General features: G+C 40.6%; 1 protein-coding gene across 1 annotated transcript in view; it reads right to left on the bottom strand.

Moving 5' to 3' along the window:
• Positions 1–8389: 8389 nt before the first annotated feature.
• The window catches only part of LOC109931794 (polymeric immunoglobulin receptor-like), a 42627-nt gene continuing 33040 nt past the window's right edge, over positions 8390–17976 (bottom strand). Inside the window, exons 5-8 of the mRNA XM_048611812.1 lie at positions 17342–17674; positions 16063–16111; positions 13117–13227; positions 8390–9232 (exon numbers count right to left, since the gene is read on the bottom strand). Coding sequence (XP_048467769.1) covers positions 13131–13227; positions 16063–16111; positions 17342–17674 — 479 coding nt within the window. The 3' untranslated portion in view covers positions 8390–9232; positions 13117–13130. The remainder of the gene's footprint in view (positions 9233–13116; positions 13228–16062; positions 16112–17341; positions 17675–17976) is intronic.

Here is a 17976-nt window from a genome sequence, read left to right as displayed (position 1 = left end):
TTAATGACATGTCCCAGAGCTGGGATTGAATGATTAGCACCTTGATACAGGGCAAACTGGCTTGCAGTGGGTGCTGCTGTTCGAGGTGAAAAGATGTGATTACACCTAAATCTCAATTACATTTTCCTTTTGTCTTTACAATGCACATTGTAAAGTGGCACAGTTTTGCACTTTTGTTTCTGTGGTCACTTTGTGTTGCATAGACCTCAGTCTTTTATCGTAACAATTAAGTGATTATCAGTAATTAAGACAAAAGTCCATAGGAAAATAAATTAATTTTTCCGTGTTGGAGTAGTTACTTATTCACTATTTTCAATTATTTCTCATGTTATTGCTGTCTTCTACTAGCTTAGGTCCTTGAGAATGTCTTCTGTGTGTCTCTTCAACCAACTTTAATTTTGAGGCCCCTTGAGGTGGATTCCACTTCATTTAATGTGGTTCTGCAATAACCTGAGTATTTGAGTACAGTAGAATTGATCCCACTAACATTGAGTTGAAATTACCGGGAATGTGACCTCAGGAAAATAATCACAACTTCACAAGGGAATAAATAGCACTCACTCAGAATCATAGAATCCCTACAATATGGAAGCAGGCCATTTTGCCCATCGAATCCACACTGACCCTTCAGAAGGATCCCACCTAGGCCCACCCCCCCATCCTGTAAGCCTGCATTTTCTAAGACTAATCCATCAAGCCTGCTCATTCCTGGACACTATAGGCAATTTAGCATGGCCAATCCACCTAACCTACATAATCTTTGGACTGTGGGTGGAAACAGAGACACAAGGAGAATGTGCAAACTCCACACAGATAGTCACCCAAGGCTAGAATCAAACCTGAGTTCCTGGCGCTGTGAGGCAGCGATGCTAACCACTGAACCTCTGTGCTGATACAGCTGGCAAATGTCTAGACAGGGACATAATGATCATAGGGCAGGTGGCAAGTGCTAATGTCAATGTCATAAGTAACCATTTTAGAGTGGAATGTATAAATACCCGGTACTTTATCGGGAAGGATAAAGTGTCCTAGAGACCTCTCCCAGACTGCTGGGATAAGGAGCTCCAAATAGAGAGCAATTTGTGCAGCTGAGCATAAGACTTTGACTCCTTTTTAAAATCCATCTCCAACAATTGTTGTGAACAGGGTGCTGCACTGGTCTGCGATCGACTATGTGGTAAGTATGTTTAAAATTATCACTCTTCAGGTAGAGAACAAACTCCGTAGTTGATCCCGGCTGTAAGTTCTGGTACTGAAAGAACTAAAGTAGAGTAGGGAGTTGTGCCATGTGTAGTGGACAATCAATGGGCTCTTGTTTATCCCAGGGATGTGAAAGAGCTCCATAGTTGAACGGGGAGAGGACAGTGACCAAACATAATATAAGAAATGAATTGACCAAATGGATAAAGCTAATGGGAACCCCACCAAACCCATCTGGTTTGAAAGTGTGTGGTCAAAAAGAAAGGGAGTAACAGAGAAGACAAAGCCTTAATACTAGTACTTCAAGCTCATGTAGAATAATAGAGTCATAGAGATGTACATCACGGAAACAGACCCTTCATCCAACTCGTCCATGCCGACCAGATATTCTAAATAAATCTAGTCCCATTTGCCAGCATTTGGCTCATATCCCTCTAAACCGTTCCTATTTATATACCCATCCTGATGCCTTTTAAATGTTGCAATTGTACCAGTCTCCATCACCCCCTCTGACAGCTTGTTCCATACACTCACCACCCTTTGTGTGAAAAAGTTGCCCCTGATGTCCCTTTTAAATCTTTCCCCTCTCACCTTAAACCTATGCCCTCCAGATTTGAACGCCTCTACCCCGACCTCTTGCAATGCCCAAGAAAAGACCTTGACTATTCAGCCTATCCATGCAACTTATGACTTTATGAACTTCTATAAGGTCAACCCTCAGCCTCTGATGCTCCAGGGAAAATAACTCCAGCCTATTCAGCCTCTCCCTATAGCTCAAACCCTCCAACCCTGACATCATCCTTTTAAATCTTTTCTTCATGCTTTCCAATTTCACAACTCTTTTCTGAGAACAGGGAGAGCAGAATTGAACGCTGTACTCCAAAAGTGGCCTAACCAATGTCCCAAACGGCTGCAACATGACCTCTGTGCTCCTATAGTCACTGCACTGAGCAATAAAGGCAAGGATACTAAATGCCGTCTTCACTATCCTGTCTACCTGGGACTCCACGTTCAATGAACTAGTTCAGCAATCACAACAATTTATACTTCAGGAGATTGGTTGGCAAGTCGAGCTGATTGGTCGAGGGGGCAGCATGGAGAAAGAAACTGAGAATTACAGACTTTCCAAGTTCCTGGGTAATTCAAAAAAAGTGCAACATAGTCCTTTTGGTTGTGGAAAGCGGATCTTTGTGCATAAAGTGATATTCTTTCTAGTAAGTGTAAATGTTACACATTTGACTGATCATCTTAAATTGGTTTCTCGTGGAGTTATTAGCACCCTCAGACTTATGCTTGTCATGCTGCACGCAGGACAAAAAGCTTCAGTGGCAAGCTTTTCTTTACAATAGTGTCACAAGAATTGAGAAAATATGCAATGCCCAAAATGTTTCCTCATACACTAACTGCTGCCAAATGCCCAGTATTCAGGTGCCCTTACAGGCATGGCAAGATAATCACTTGTAACATGGCCACTTACAACATCATACCATCTTCTAAAGCCTTCACACAAATCATAATTAAGCTAGCGATCCTGTGAGATATTAATCGTGTCACCAAGACCTATATTATTCAATGATGCATTCACATGTGGATTGTAGTGCCTTGTGGCAATCTGGCCGAGCCTCATACACATTTGGATTGGACTGCTTCATATTCAAAATGTTAACAGATCCATTTGAGAGAGAAACAAAAGATGCCCAACAGAATGCTGGTTGGGCCAGAATTAGCAGCTCCTGAACCAAACTGAATAATTAAAACAGAAATTCTTTGGTCAGCAGATATTTATCACAGCTGAGAGGTATGGAGTTAGACTCCCTTATTGTGGCTGTGTGCTGTAGCTGCTGGCTTTGGAATGTGAAAGATTGGTTGTAAAACTAGTTATATATCTCACTGTCACTCCGAGCAAAGCAGAAAGTTAAAACCTGAGTTTGGAAGAAAGTAAAAAAAGTGTTCGTCAGTTGTCAGAGAGAGAGAAAGAGAGACCACCTTTTTGTGCTGTGGTTCCTGAACTGAATGTTAACTCTTTGTGGTCTGGTTTGTGTTCATTTTTGTTTATTAGTTGCTCAATGTTGTCTTGTGCAAATTAAGGAACTCGAAATCTGGAGATAGTGTGAGTTCAGTTTACATATTGGGAATGTATGGCGATATTATCAGTTTGAGACTTGTGTGGTTACAGAAAGGACCCTCAGTTCCTTAAAAGAAAGAAATGCTGATTTAGAATTTGTTTCTTAGGAGCTTGGTTAAAAAAAAAACTTTTTTGCAATTGTTTGATAAAAGCCAATTGAAGAAGAAATATCAAGTCAAATGACATAGCTCATTTCCCGTTTCCTTAAAATACTGTACAAGCCAATATTGTAGTTTGAGGGAAGAGTCCTGGGTAAATGTTTAATTTCAGAATCTTTATGATTGAATTATCATGTTTGGAATAACATTGCCTGGCCAGAATGAGCTTCCAAATATTATTTTAACCATGAGTGAATCTATTTCTTGATGATAAGATTTGTTCTTCTTAAATGTTGATTGGTGTGAATTGTGTTTTAAAAATAGGGAAAATTGGAATTTTGAAAATTTAATACTCTTCAAACAAAATTAACTGATAACCTGTTCTAAAATCTGAGAAAACTGACATCAACAAATTGAAACAAGTAAACTCTAACAAAAGACGTAAGCTGTACTTTGTTCAAGAAAGAGCTATAATAAGTGGCCCTTATTTCTGTACTGGAGGAAGAGGGGCTGTTGTTGCAATGACATCCAAGAGTTTTTGCCCCATCTCTTTAGATCAGCATTAAACTATCGGCATAGCTCAAAAAATTTATGTATTCAATATATATAAAACTTTTATTGACTGAGCTACTTTGACAAATGAATCCATTCTGCTTGACGTGGGGTGAATGGATACTGTTCTGTTTTTCAGATAACTACAGATGCAGAAGGTTTTTTCCAACAGCTTTGAATTTCCAAGTTTGGCTGCAGACTTTCAATGTTGCAACACAGCTATGGGTGAGTCATCTTTGACCCATCAAGCCACTTACATTAATCTCACTTGCATTGAGATGAAGGTACCAGGAAAAATGGTTGTGATGACATAATGTATCTGTGCACCACTCCTTAAGGCCACTGTTGCATTTTGTATTTTCTGATGGTTGTGATTTCTTGGCTATTTTATACAGGTGGTGGGGAAAGATATCAGTGCAGAATATCTGGTGGGCTTTTCCTTTAAGTAACAATTTTATTTTTGGCCAAAGTCTTGGAACCGAGAAGGGTTGGATTGTGGGTGTGTGGCAGTGGAGAATAAAGAAGTTGGAAATGGAGCCAAAGTGGAGTCCTCTGTTTGTTAATGATACTTAATGTATCTCATTGGCACTGAACATAAGCAAATGCGGCTTATTAGTAGTTGAAAAAAAAATTTCAATATTTGAAAGGTCAAATAAATAAATAAAAAGGACATATAAAATGGCAGAACCTGCAACTGCTGCAATCAACTATTTGTAAGATTTTGACCTTCAATGTGCTAATTAAGTCAACATGATGTTCAGTCATGATGAGTACAAAGCTGCTTCACTGAATTTATACAGAAGGTTTCATATCACTCCTCAAAGACAGAACTTTTTCCACATATCTCATTCTGTAACCATATTTTACAGACAAGTTTATTTAAAACATCGAGGAAACATTTCCATGATTAACCATCATTTTAAAATATAGCAAGATGATCAAAGAAAACTTTCTCACTTTTCTGCATTGGTATTTGTGAAAGTCAGAAGGAACGCAGAATTAAGGAGAATCACATTTGATGATCACACTTAATCTGCATCAGTTCTAACACAAAATTCATTGATTTTTCTCTGACTAATCCCTGAATTAAAACTTTATGATCAATTGAACAAGTCAGTCAATGTAAAGAGGTTTGAACAGCAGTAATTCTACCCAGTGTTAAATCACATTATTACAAATTCAGCACAATCAGTAAACTAATCTAACTAAAATTCACCTGGTTTAAAATTCTAATTTTACATCAACCAAAACAAAATAAGTAATAAAGCAGGAGATTTGAGTTTGTGAAAATAAGATTCCATTGTATTGTTCATATATAAAATAAGGGATGTGTTAATCTTTTTCTCTAAAGACAATCACTGATGATTTTGAAAACAGTCCCCTCCTGAAAAGCAAAATATATTTCTTAGCCTCAATGTCACAACGCTTTCAGCCGATCACATTTCCTATCAGAATGACATAAGTACACCTTTCCATAACTCCCAAAAATCCAAACACCACTACTTTCTTACCTGATAGGAAAACAATGGACAAGAGAAAGGAGCAACTCATTGTTTTAATGTTCTACAGCTCCACGTTCCACACTCAAATCTTTACTTCAGTGTCCCTGCTTCTGGAATGCAGTCTCTGACCAGTCATTTCCTTCCCTTTAACACTTGTGAGGTTGAAATTACCACATACGAGGACGGAAGGAACACTTTACAGTTATAACGTCCTGAGATCTTACAAAATGTCTGGTTTGAAAGAAGAATCACCAGCCCCATGTTCATTGTATAACACTGTGGTGCTGCAAAAAAGTCTAATTATTTTCCTTCTTAGTGTTGTTTGAAAAATTGGATCAACTGTTTAATTGTTAGTGGCAGAATGACTATTGAGAACTATGTTAAAATCATACAACCTCCATAGTATCTGTTAAATCATTTGAATTTTGCATTCCATAAGATGTGCTTTGTGATGTGCTTAATTTACTTTTCATACTTTTGTAGAATCCCTACAGTGTAGAAGCAGGCCATTGGCCCATTGAGTCCACACTGACCCTCCAGACAGCATCCGTGCTGTGTCAGCTGTGGCTCAATTGTTGCATTTTCACACTAAGTCAGAAGGCTTTGGTAGTCTCTCTTCAGGATTTGAACAAAATAATCATGGCTGATATCCACATAGTACTGTGGGAGTGCTGCACTGTCAGAGATCCTGTCCATTAGATGGAGCAACAGAGGCCCTGTCTTCCTCTGAGATAGATATAAAAGATCCTGTTGTATTATTTCAAACAAGATCAGGAGAATTATCCTTGGTGTCTTTGACAATAGTTATCGTTTAATGAATGCAAGAAGAAAAGAAATTTTCTGCTATTGGTACATTGTTGCTATGGGATTCCTATTAGACGTAAATTGACTATTGTGTTTCCTCTGTTATGTCATTCACGTGACTCTATTTCAAGAAATAAGGATTTTATTGGCTGTATAATGCTTTAGGATAGCAGATGGGGTTGAAAGGCGTTGCAGAACTGCTCAACTTTTTTTTCCTTACTTGGTAGATGACATGTTTCTTTCTTCTTTAATTGCAATTCAAGTGATGCAAATATAACTTCATGAGATATAAAAATAGTAACAGGGAATAGCTGAAAGGGCTAATCTAACATTGCAGCAATATAGTAGCTTAATTTTCTGCCAGGATCGAGTGCTTGATTCAAATCTGATTGACAGTAACCTGCCTGAAATGAATTTGGCAAACAATACCCATAATTCTGGTCCACACCTTGAAACTAATAGTTTCAGGATGCATTGGTACTGAGTCACTGAAATTCATAGAATCATAGATTCCCTACAATGTGGAAACAGGTCATTTGGCCCATCAAGTCCACATTGACACTTTGAAGAGCATTCCACCCAGACCCACCCCTCTGCCCTATCCCTATAATTGCATTTCCCATGGTTAATCCACCTAACCTACACATCCCTGGACATTTTAGCATGGCCAATCCACCTAACCTGCACATCTTTGGATTCAGATTGCATGCAGTTTTTGATGCCACATAAACTATAAAATCAATTCTTATCTAGACATTATTTATTGTATATCAGTGGGTGAAGGAGCGAGAGACTGACATTTCCATGACATTATGTTTATTTTTATCCAAAATCAGAAGAGTGGATAAAGCACAGCCTGGCAAGCAAGATCAGTTTTCTTATTGGATTAGTTTGAAAACTGTAGAGCGACGTCCCTATCTTAATGAAAGCAAAGTATGATAGAAGTTGAGATCTGAAATTAAAACAGAAAATTGCTGGAGAATATCAGTAGGTTTGGCAGCATCTGTGGACAGAGAAACAAAGTTTACCTTTTGAGTCCAAAATGACTCTGTTTCTGAACAGATGCTGCCAGACCTGCTGATTGTCTCCTGTCTTCATTGAAGGTATTCACTCTCTCCTTACAAAGATTCTACTCTCTCTGCATTGGTGAAGAGCATTGTTTGCTCAGGGGTCTATTGGAACTCCAACATCAGGAGCTATCCCACCTGCTGTGCTTAAGTGATGAGTAAGCGCAGTTCCTGGCTATTAAGTGTTCTAACAAAGACTGCATTATGGATTGTTATGGTGCTGTGGTAGTGCCCCTACCTTGGTTCAAGGCCTGCATACAAATCCCACCTGCTCCAGAGGTGTGTCATAACATCTCTGGATGGATTGGTTTGGGCAGAAATTGTGGAGAGTGTAACATTGAATTTCTTTGTGTGATCTGATAATTGTGTGACCTTGACGGCTGTGGTGATATACAATACTGTGAATGTGTTGCAGTGGAAGGTAATGAAGAATGGGAATGCATTGCAAAAATTACCAGTAGTAATCAGATTCTAGTTTATTGAAAGGTTCAGCATAATTGGTAGGAGCTAGAAACTGCAACATCAGTAGTTATGGAGCACAAATAAGAAAGCAGTTCAAACTACGAAACGAATTCTTGACCGAGAGCCTCTCTTACCTGGAGAGTGCATCACACGCATATATTTTGGGCAAGCAGGCAAGTTTTCCTTACCATTAAATGGAATGAATGGGGAATCATGCCTGAATTCCCTGGGAGTCTCCCCCCGCCACCCACTTATTGAGGCTCTCTGAAAAAAGCACAAACTCAGAAACTCAGAGTGAAGGCGATAGCCTAGCAGTATTATTGCTAGACACTGAATCCAGAGATCCAGGTAGTATTCTGGGGACCCGGGTTCGATCCCCACCACAGGAATTTGAATTCATTAATAATATGGAGTTAACAGTCTAACAATAATCATGAATCCATTGTCGACTGTCAGAAAAAAAACCCATCTGGTTCACTAGTGTCCTTTAGGAAAGGAAACTACCCATTCTTACTTGGTCTGACCAACATGTGAATCCAGAACCACAGCAATGTGGTTGGCTCTGAACTGCCCTCTGGGCAATTAGGGATGGGCAATTAATTCTGATTTAGCCAGTGATGCCCATATCTTGTGAATGAATAAAGAAAAGTTGCCAGGTAAATATTTCATGGAATTCCATGGTGGTTCTCCCAAGTTTCTGGCATAACTTTGACAGGACAATGGGACAAAAACTCAAGAGAACCCCAGAAAAATTTCCAGTCCATAATATACATTGCAGGTACAAATGTATTAAATGGAAAATAGGCATTTCAGTTATCAACACTATGGGATGATGATTTGATGCTTTGGCAAACATCTATTGTTAATCTAAAAGTCTTTATTGTGTACAAGCTAATAGTAGTTATTGTGGCATCCATTTAAATTTATAAGATGAAAATTGCAGTTAGTGTGAGTGCTCACACATCCATCCATTAATGGAAATTGAAACAGGGAGTTGTGGTTCAGGCACTGATGCAGATATGCATCACTCAAATGAATCACTGCCACTGAATGGCTGCAAAGAGAAATTCCCCACAAATTGAGTAATTCCAAATATTTTTCAACATCCCATCTTCTGGCTTCATTGGAACTATTCAGCTCTCCTCTAACACTGAGGGTTAGTCTAACCTTGTTGATGGTTTCAAATTATACGGCAAGGGACCTATTTGCAGTGTTTACCCTACATTGGGTCATCTTGACCCTTAAAGAGAATGAATGACTTTGGAAGAACATTGCAGTGTTATTGCATAATATTTCTCAGTCAGTCCATGCTCTACACATGGCGAATGATGGAGATGGTTTTGCTGTTTGATTGACTGGATATTCCAAGGTGCACTGAAGATGCTGACGACACGGTCAGCTAAAGTCACAGATCCTATTGTCCTGGAAACAAAAACAAAGGATATTTCAAATGTCGTTGTATAGAAAGCAAGCATTGTGTTCAAAGTCATTTTGTTCTTAGCAAAGATTAAGTTATAACACAATCAATTAAAAGGAGAAAATACTGAATTAAGAAAATATATTTAGTGAAAAGATCAATTTTGAACGCAACACAATTCAAACTTAATGCTGACATAACAGGGTGTAGAGCTGGATGAACACAGCAGGCCAAGCAGCATCAGAGGAGCAGGAAAGCTAAAGTTTCAGGTCTGCTCCCTTCTTCAGAAGTGGGGGAGGGGAAGGGGATTCTGAAATAAATAGAGAGAGAGGGGGAGGCGGATGGAAGATGGATAAAGGAGCAGATAGGTGGAGAGGAGACAGACAGGTCAAGGAGACGGGGATGGAGCCAGTAAAGGTGAGTGTAGGTGGAGAGTTAGGGTGGGGATTGGTCAGTCCAGGGAAGACGGACAGGTCAAGGGGGCGGGGATGAGGCTGGTAGGTAGGACGTGGGAGTGGGGTTGAGGTAGGAGGAGTGGATAGGTGGGAGGAAGGACGGACAGGTTAGGGAGGCGGGAATGAGCTGAGCTGGTTTTGGGATGCGGTCGGGGGGTGGGGAGATTTTGCAGCTTGTGAAGTCCACATTGATACCAGTGGGCTGCAGGGTTCCCAAGCGAAATATGAGGTGCTATTCCTGCAACCTTCAGGTGGCATCATTGTGGCACTGAAGGAGGCTCAGAATGGACATGTCATCCAAGGAGTAGGGGGGGGAGTTGAAGTGATTCGCGACTGGGAGGTGCAGTCGTTTGTCACAAACCGAGCGTAGGTGTTCCACAAAGCGGTCTCCAAGCCGACACTTGGTTTCCCCGAAGTAGAGGGGACCACATCGGGAACAGCGGATACAGTATACCACATTAGCAGATGTGCAGGTGAACGTCTGTTTGATGTGGAAGGTTTTCTTGGGGCCTGGGATGGGGGTGAGGGGGGAGGTGTAGGGGCAGGTGTAGCACTTCCTGCGGTTGCAGGGAAAAGTGGTGGGGGTGGTGGGGCTGGTGGGGAGTGTGGAGCGGACAAGGGTGTCCTGGAGAGAGTGGGCCCTCCTTAAACTTAATGCTGTTTCTTTCCCTGAGCTATAGGAATCAACATGCTGCAGAATGCAAATCTTTTTCTTCTCTTAAAATCATATTAATCAATCTTATTTAGGTTCTGCTCTTCTGAGATAAAATAAAGCATTGTAGGTGCTGGAATTCTGAAACAACCAAAAACAGAAATTGCGGGTGAAACTCAGCAGATGTGAACAGCATATGTGGAGACTGAAACAGGGTTAACATTTCAGTCCATTGTCCTTCCTTCCTGAAATTTCTGTTTTCATTTGTTTCTGTTCTTTTGATACTGGGTCAAAGGCAGATTATAGAAATAAAACTTTCCTTTTAGTGTCCAATGCTGACAGTGGGTGAGCAAGATTGTTGGCTGAATGGCCTTCCACTTCAGTCCATCACTTTGATATGTTAAGGCTATTGAGTACTTTGCCAGTGGCATTGGATAAAAGCCTGCAATAGCGAGGTGGTTGGAGGTCACTGAGGAAGTCAGAAGAAGGGAAACACTCTTTCTGGAAGTGGTTTAATGACCTATTGAGGACAGGGAGGTAGGACATCCTGATCTGCAGCTTGTCCTGACACTGTTGGCACTGTGCTGAAGTTTCAAAAATAAACAATAAAATATAGAAAAGAATCCTACAACCCAACCCTTCAAGCCTCTATAACTCTCACATTCTTCACACTCTGTCCATGCTGACTTCATGCCCCCCTTCTACTAACACAGTACAAACACATTCTCAGAATGGGGCTTTGAATAAAAAGCAATCACTTGGGCAAGGAAATAGTTGTAAGATTTCAGCATTTTAAGAATTTCTAATCTATCAGATGTTCAGTCCCTCAAATTTCATTGTCGTCACAGCCTGTTTTCCTTGGTAATTTTCTCAAAACTCTTTTCTAAATGCAGTGACATTCAGAAATCACAAAGTGATAGTGAGGTCTTTGTGTATTAGTGTTATCACCCTGCGGATGTTGACTTGCTCGCTCAGCTGGTAAGTTTGTTGGCAGATGTTTTGTTACCATACCAGGTGACATCATCAGTGCGCCTCCAGTAAAGCGTTTCTGTTCTGTCCTGCTTGTTATTTATGTGTCTCCATTTGCTGGCGTGGGTGGCATCATTTCTGGGTTTGTTTCTTTATGGTTGGTGTATGGGGTCCAGCTCTACATGTTTGTTAATGGAGTTCTGGTTTGAGTGCCAGGCCTCCAGGAATTCTTGCGCTTGTCTTTGGATGGCTTGTCCCAGGATGGCTACAAAGACCCAGTTGAATTGGCGTCCCTCTTTGTCCATGTGTATTGAAATGAGCGATAGTTGGCCATGTCTCTTGGTGGCTAGTTGGCGTTCGTGAATCCTAATCTCTCGTTTCCTTCTGGTCTGCCCTATGTAATGTTTTTGGCAGTCTTTGCATGGTATCTTGTAAATAACGTTGGTTCTGTTAGCTGTCGTTGTTAGATTCGTTATTCTTGTCAATAGCTGTTGAAGTGTAGCTGTTAGTTTGTGGGCTACCATGATTCCTCAGGGCGGAGTAATCTGGTGGTCATCTCAGATACGTCCTTAATGTATAGTAGAGTGACTGTTGTCTCTGGATGTGTTGTGGCTTCCTGTTGTGGTCTGTTTTGTAGGTATGGACAGACGATGCTTTTTGGGTAACCGTTGTTTCTAAAGGCGCTGTAAGGGTGTTCTTCCTCAGCTTTGCATAGCATCGGGTTGCTGCAGTGTGTTGCAGCTCGCTTGAACAGTGTTTTGATGCAGCTTCGTTTGTGGGTATTGGGATGATAGCTATTGTAGTTGAGCACCCGATCCATATGGGTGACCTTCCTGTGTATGCTGGTTGGGAGATCACTGTTGGCCTTACATTTGAGCATCATGTTCAGGAAGGGAAGACTGTTGTTGTTCTCCTCTTCCCGGGTGAAATTTATGCCAGTGAGGATGTTGTTTATGAGTAGATTAGTTTCTTCCAGTTTAGAGCGTTTGATAATGACAAAGGTGTCATCCATATAATGGATCCATTGTTTTGTTTGGATGGTGGGAAGGGCTGTCCATTCCAGTCTTTGAACTACGCTTACGCTATTAATCCTGATACCAGTGATCCCATGGGTGTTCCGATGATTTGTCTGTATACCTTGTCGTTGAAGGTGAAGTGGTTTGTGAGGCAGAGATCCAGTAGTTTGAGGGTGCCATCCTTGCTGATGGTGTTGGTGTTGCCAGGTGTCTATATCCCTGGACTGTCTCATAGCGCGGTTAGTGTTTTCTTGGCAAGGCGGGGTATTTATGGGGGCAAATAATGCAGTCACGTAGAACGAGACCTTATCACCCTCCCTATCCCCAGGGGATCTTCTGTGCAGAGGAAATTGAGCTGAAGTCAATGCAGAAGTTTGTGGGCTGCCTTCAGTTTCATAATACAACCATCAATTTTAGACATTTTAACCAGCTGCCCGCACACTTTATATTAAAGTAAGAACTCCCCCTTGTATTTTGGGACATCTTGAAATGTATGTTCTGGAATTATCATTCTGCTTTTGTAAAATATTCATCTATTTAATATTCTGAATATAAAGTACTTTACATTTAGGAGGTTAATAAAATAAATGTATCTATGATTAAGCTTTGAAAACTGGGTCAATAAAATGTCTTTTCTGATAATATTCTCTGAGTAAGATGAATGCTGATTTCAGAAATATGATGTTTGCATGGTTACATTATCTCTTTTAAAATAATTATAATGAGTATAGAGAATTCTTCCAATTATTTTTTATTTAACCTAAGATACACAGAAATTATTAAAGTCAACAACTTACCAATATTTCATCAACTATATTTTCAATTTGATTAAAATGGTCCAGATGAGAAGAATGGCAAAGAATACCCAACGTAAAATGCTCCATATAAAATAGTACAGAGAATTTTGCCTAGATAGATAGAAGACAAAATTATTTCTATCAAATAGGTTTCAGAACGCACAGAGTTAGCTTGGATCTATGATTTGTTTGGCTACACACGCGGTGGATAATCACAAACATTTCTGCTTCTGTTCTCCTGGATCACCTGGCATTTTTACACACTTTGACCCATAGCATTCTGTCCATTAAAGTGAGCAACAGCAAGTATCAAGTTGGAAAGACACGATTCCCCGAGTTGCATGTGCCAAGAGAGATACAGTAGCAAATTTTGTTTCTTTTTCAATAATCATCATAATGTAATGACAGCATTGCACATGGATCAGCTTCTACAAACTACCTTTGCCTTGAAAAAACACTTGATACAATTGAAAGTGAGATAGAGATTGAGAAAACATGTCCCTCAGCAGTAACAGAAATAGTAGCTATGTTTTTGATATAGATGCATAAACTGGGATGAAAATAACTGTTTTCTCCATAGATGCAGTTATATACAGGATTTTGGTTTTTGTTGTTAACAAAATGTATTTTTATGTTTTGACTTAAGTACTCAACCAACACTAAAAATGAATGATGTTAGTTGGTGGGTTTTAAATGAAGTACATATTTGTCATGAAAATACAGTGGGAGTAATTTTAACCTTAGTCCGTGGGCAAGAAACACACGGGATGGGCTGGAACACTGCCATACATACCTGGCCAGTATTAGGATTAGTGTTGTGAGTGGGGCAGTGGAGGTTATGAAACTAATATTGGACTTGAACCTGTCAGTTTTCTGACAAATGTAATGGATTAACATTTCATCGAGACTAGATAGCCTCTGACTGCTGGGCATGTCAAATTTTCATTGCTCCCCATCATTCTAAGTAATGAATGGCTGATGTGAAATTGCAATCCATGGTAAGCTGATCTCCCACTGTCTTGGCTGCTTGTAACATTTCAGTTGGGATTTTTCTCAACTACCAGCAAAGCTATGACAAGACATTGGGAATCTCAAGAGAATCTATATGCAACTCTTCAACTAAAACTAATCAGAGCTCCATTATATGCTCTGGAAATTTTTGCAAATGCCCTGATTTGATGATTTTGCACAGCTAAAGGATAGTGAAATACAAATATGTAATTGATACATCTGCAACTGCAAACTGATCTATTGGGCATCTGAGTGCATGAAGTGACCAACTAATATTGCTGATCCTCCCAACTGCAAAGATGTGAAGCTGGCTGCTAGTTCAATATTGCAAATATGTCTGTATAAAATACAATCCCTTCCATAGCACTGACATCCCATTTTTGTGCAGTCAGTGACCTACACATTCCCAGATAATTGACTGAAGATCTCCTATATTACAAAAGGACTTTCAAATTAAAGCAAAGTACTATGGATGCTGGAAATCGGAAATAAAACTTTGTGGCAGTTCTGAAGAGGAGTCATATTGAACTCAAATTGTTAGCTCTTTTTCTGTCTCCACAGATGCTGCCAGACCTGCTGAGTTTCTACAGCATTTTCTGTTTTTATTGCAATGGGTCCATGTTCATTTTTACAGTTAGAAACAGAGAGAAGTGGGACAGAAGGAGTCCATTCAGCCCAGAATCCTTTTGCCAGCCAAGAAAGAATATTCCAGCCTAATCCCAAATTCCTTCTGCTGGTTTGTTGCCCTGTGGATTGCAGTACCTCAAGTGCACACTCAAGTATTTTTAAATGCAATGATCCAGATCTATCTGGTCAGTGTTATTGTTGAGTAGATTGGCACTGCCCATTAAGTCTCTGTGGCCTGACCCTTTTATAGTTTTATCGGCCATGTCTTCAAAACCCGGTTGTAACTCCAAAGGGATATTGAAGTCTCTAAAGTGAAGACTGTAATGTACAAGAAGAGATGGAATCAGGAGCACATAGCCCTTTCATTGTACAATAGTAGCTGACCTGTTCAGTTAAACTTTTAAAAGTCAAAATCTTTCTGTAAGTGAATGAGTTTATGAATGGTTGAGTGATTGAATGGATTTGTGAGTGTGTTTGGTTTGTGAGACATGTGAGTGGGTAATGGGTTGAGGTGGAAGTTGAGGGGGTTCAGGGGTTTGGGGGGCTAGTCAGGTCTGAGGGTAGTTGGGTTGTTGGGTAGGGGGTGAGGTTGTAGTCATTCGGTGGGGCTGATTATGTGGGCCCAGTTGTGATGCTCAGATGGGTGTCACTGACTGCTGATCAGTTTGGCCAGGTATTCAACCAAAATAAAATGGCAGACTTCATATATCCAGCCCAAGTTTCCACCTTGAGCTCAGCATCAGAAATGCTCAGCGAGGGTCCCAGGAGGTGAAAATCTGTCCATCACCAATGTAAACTTCCTGAACAATTTGTGCACGAGTTACCAATAGAGTCCTGACATGCATCTCCCAAACCATCTCCCATCTCTGACTATTCGGACACCAGAGAGGGTTTTGGCTCAACTAGCCCTTTGAGCAGTGACTTTCAGATCCTTACCATGCATTCCCCATCTCCCCTTTCAACCTTCTACCAAATACTGTACCCTATGCCGCTTGCTTATCAATCACTCTGCTAAAGAAAGTTTGATTGCCCAATTGACTCTGCTCAAGACCCACATAATTTTGTGTGCCTCAATTAAATCATCCTTCAGCCTTCTTGGTTCCAAAGCAATGACCATAGCCTCCCCATCATTCTCATAGCGAATATATTTTAAGGTTTTGGAGTATATTATTTTATATTTTAGCCATGAATATGTTTTAGCCATGGTACAATGCTCACAAATTCCCAATGTCTCCTGTCTCTTGCGTGATCACAAAGCTGCAGATAAATGTTCAGAAAGGACCAGGTTTAGGTAAGTATGACATTTACCTCAGAATTTCCTCCTCTGAAGGCGAACCTGCAAGAGGTATCTTGGTACCTGTTAAAAATGGTGTAATTTTTTTTATTAGATCATATTGCCATAAAATTGTTTTACATGTCAGTCTCAGCTATCAGAGATTTGGAACTAAAAAAGAAGGAAACTTTGATGGGATAGAGTTAATATGAATATGAGGTATTTTATGTTGAATTTAATGCTGACGTATTTAAAAGTGAGAGGATACATCAAATCCAACATCTGCTGCCCACCTACGCTGCCCTGCCCCCTGCATCTTTATGAAGCCTGCTGACCCCACAGCTCGGCCAATTGATGCCCATGAATTGTGGGCAACTCATGGCCCACAGGGAACTGGTGGCCAAGTGGTATTATTGCTAGACTATTGGACTATTTAGACTATTAGACTATTAACCCAGAGACCCAAATAATGTTACGGAGACCAGGGTAAAAATCCTGCTCCGGCAGATGGTGGAATTTGAATTCAATTAAAGAAATTGGGAATTAAGAGTTGATGACCATTAAAACATTGCTGATTTTTGGGAAGAAACCCATCTCACTCATTAATGTCCTTTAGGGAAGGATACTGCCACCTTTACCTAGCCTAGCTGACATGAGACTCCAGACCCACAGCAATGTGGTTGACTCAGGGCAATTAGGGACCAATAAATGCTGGCCCAGCCAGTGACGTTCTCATCCCATGAATGAATATAAAACAAACCTTAAGGATGCCATCCTGCAGCCGCTGGGATTCGACCTGTACTGGGGTAGACGCTTGCCAAATGCTCAGTCTGACATATTTTCTTGCTCCAGCAGCTGCAATGTGGAGAGGGTGGCCTCAATGTTGGGTGCGCTGTGCCTATCAGAGGGCTCCTTCCCTGAGTCTGATCCCAATCCCTGCTCCAATTTCACCCCTCAACCCTAGCATAATCTTTCAAACTCCCTTACCCAACACCTACTCCTATGCCTACTGGCTTGGTCCAAGTGAGAAACCATGAACTGAAGATGGGACTTCCATGTCTCAGAGACAGGAAGCTCTCCCTCAGGGAAATTCAGCCAATCAGAAGCTAGGAACACTGATTCAGCCAATTAATGGCCAATCAGCTACTGGATTGCTGTGAGACAGCAGTTTTTGTGCTGCGTGGGATTCCCATCCTGCCCTGGGTGGGAATAGAGACGCCCCATTACACTTAGCTCAATGTTATCTTTCATTATTCTGCTGGCTAACCAGGATTCCAACTGCCCACTGAAAACTGGAAATTATTCACATCCTACCTTCAGCAACATTAAGTTCCACAGGACTTAACAGGTCCCACAAAAACCTTGAAATTCCACACCAGTACAACCCTTGGTCATTTTTTGTTAAGCGTTCCATCGTGACAAAAAATTCTCCTGCGTCATCGTCGACTGCTATGATTATTCTTCCTCCAGAATTTGTCTTCCTCGGGCCTTGGGTTTCGATTAGAATTACACAGTCTTCCCTGTTGTCACCTTTGCACCAGTACTTTGGAGAAGTTCTGTAATATTTGTTGTATTTACACCTGATAGTAACTGATTGTCCCACTGATCCATTTATGACAGCTGGTCCAGTTAATATGGCACCTGAAACTGTTTAGTGTGAAATTATGACACAATATGCTTTAGAACTCAATAAAGTAAATCACTGCAACAGATGAACAGTGTGGTGTGTATTTTGAATACTTAACATTTAAAAATGTGCATTGAGACTCTTCAATCTAATCTCCTACTTTGATCATTCTAGTGGTGTACAGGCACCCGACTGACTTCTGTGCTCAATGCATCTTGCAAATCTGTGCAGAAAGCATTCTGTATTAGAACCTTGCTGCCCTTAGAACTATCAGATCCAGGGGCTTTATTACAGGCTGGGATTGTACAGATAGGCACATTGT

This window comes from Rhincodon typus, chromosome 25 (assembly GCF_021869965.1).
Source record: "Rhincodon typus isolate 14 chromosome 25, sRhiTyp1.1, whole genome shotgun sequence".
Lineage (NCBI taxonomy): Eukaryota > Metazoa > Chordata > Chondrichthyes > Orectolobiformes > Rhincodontidae > Rhincodon > Rhincodon typus.
This window is presented reverse-complemented; position numbering and strand designations above follow the sequence as displayed.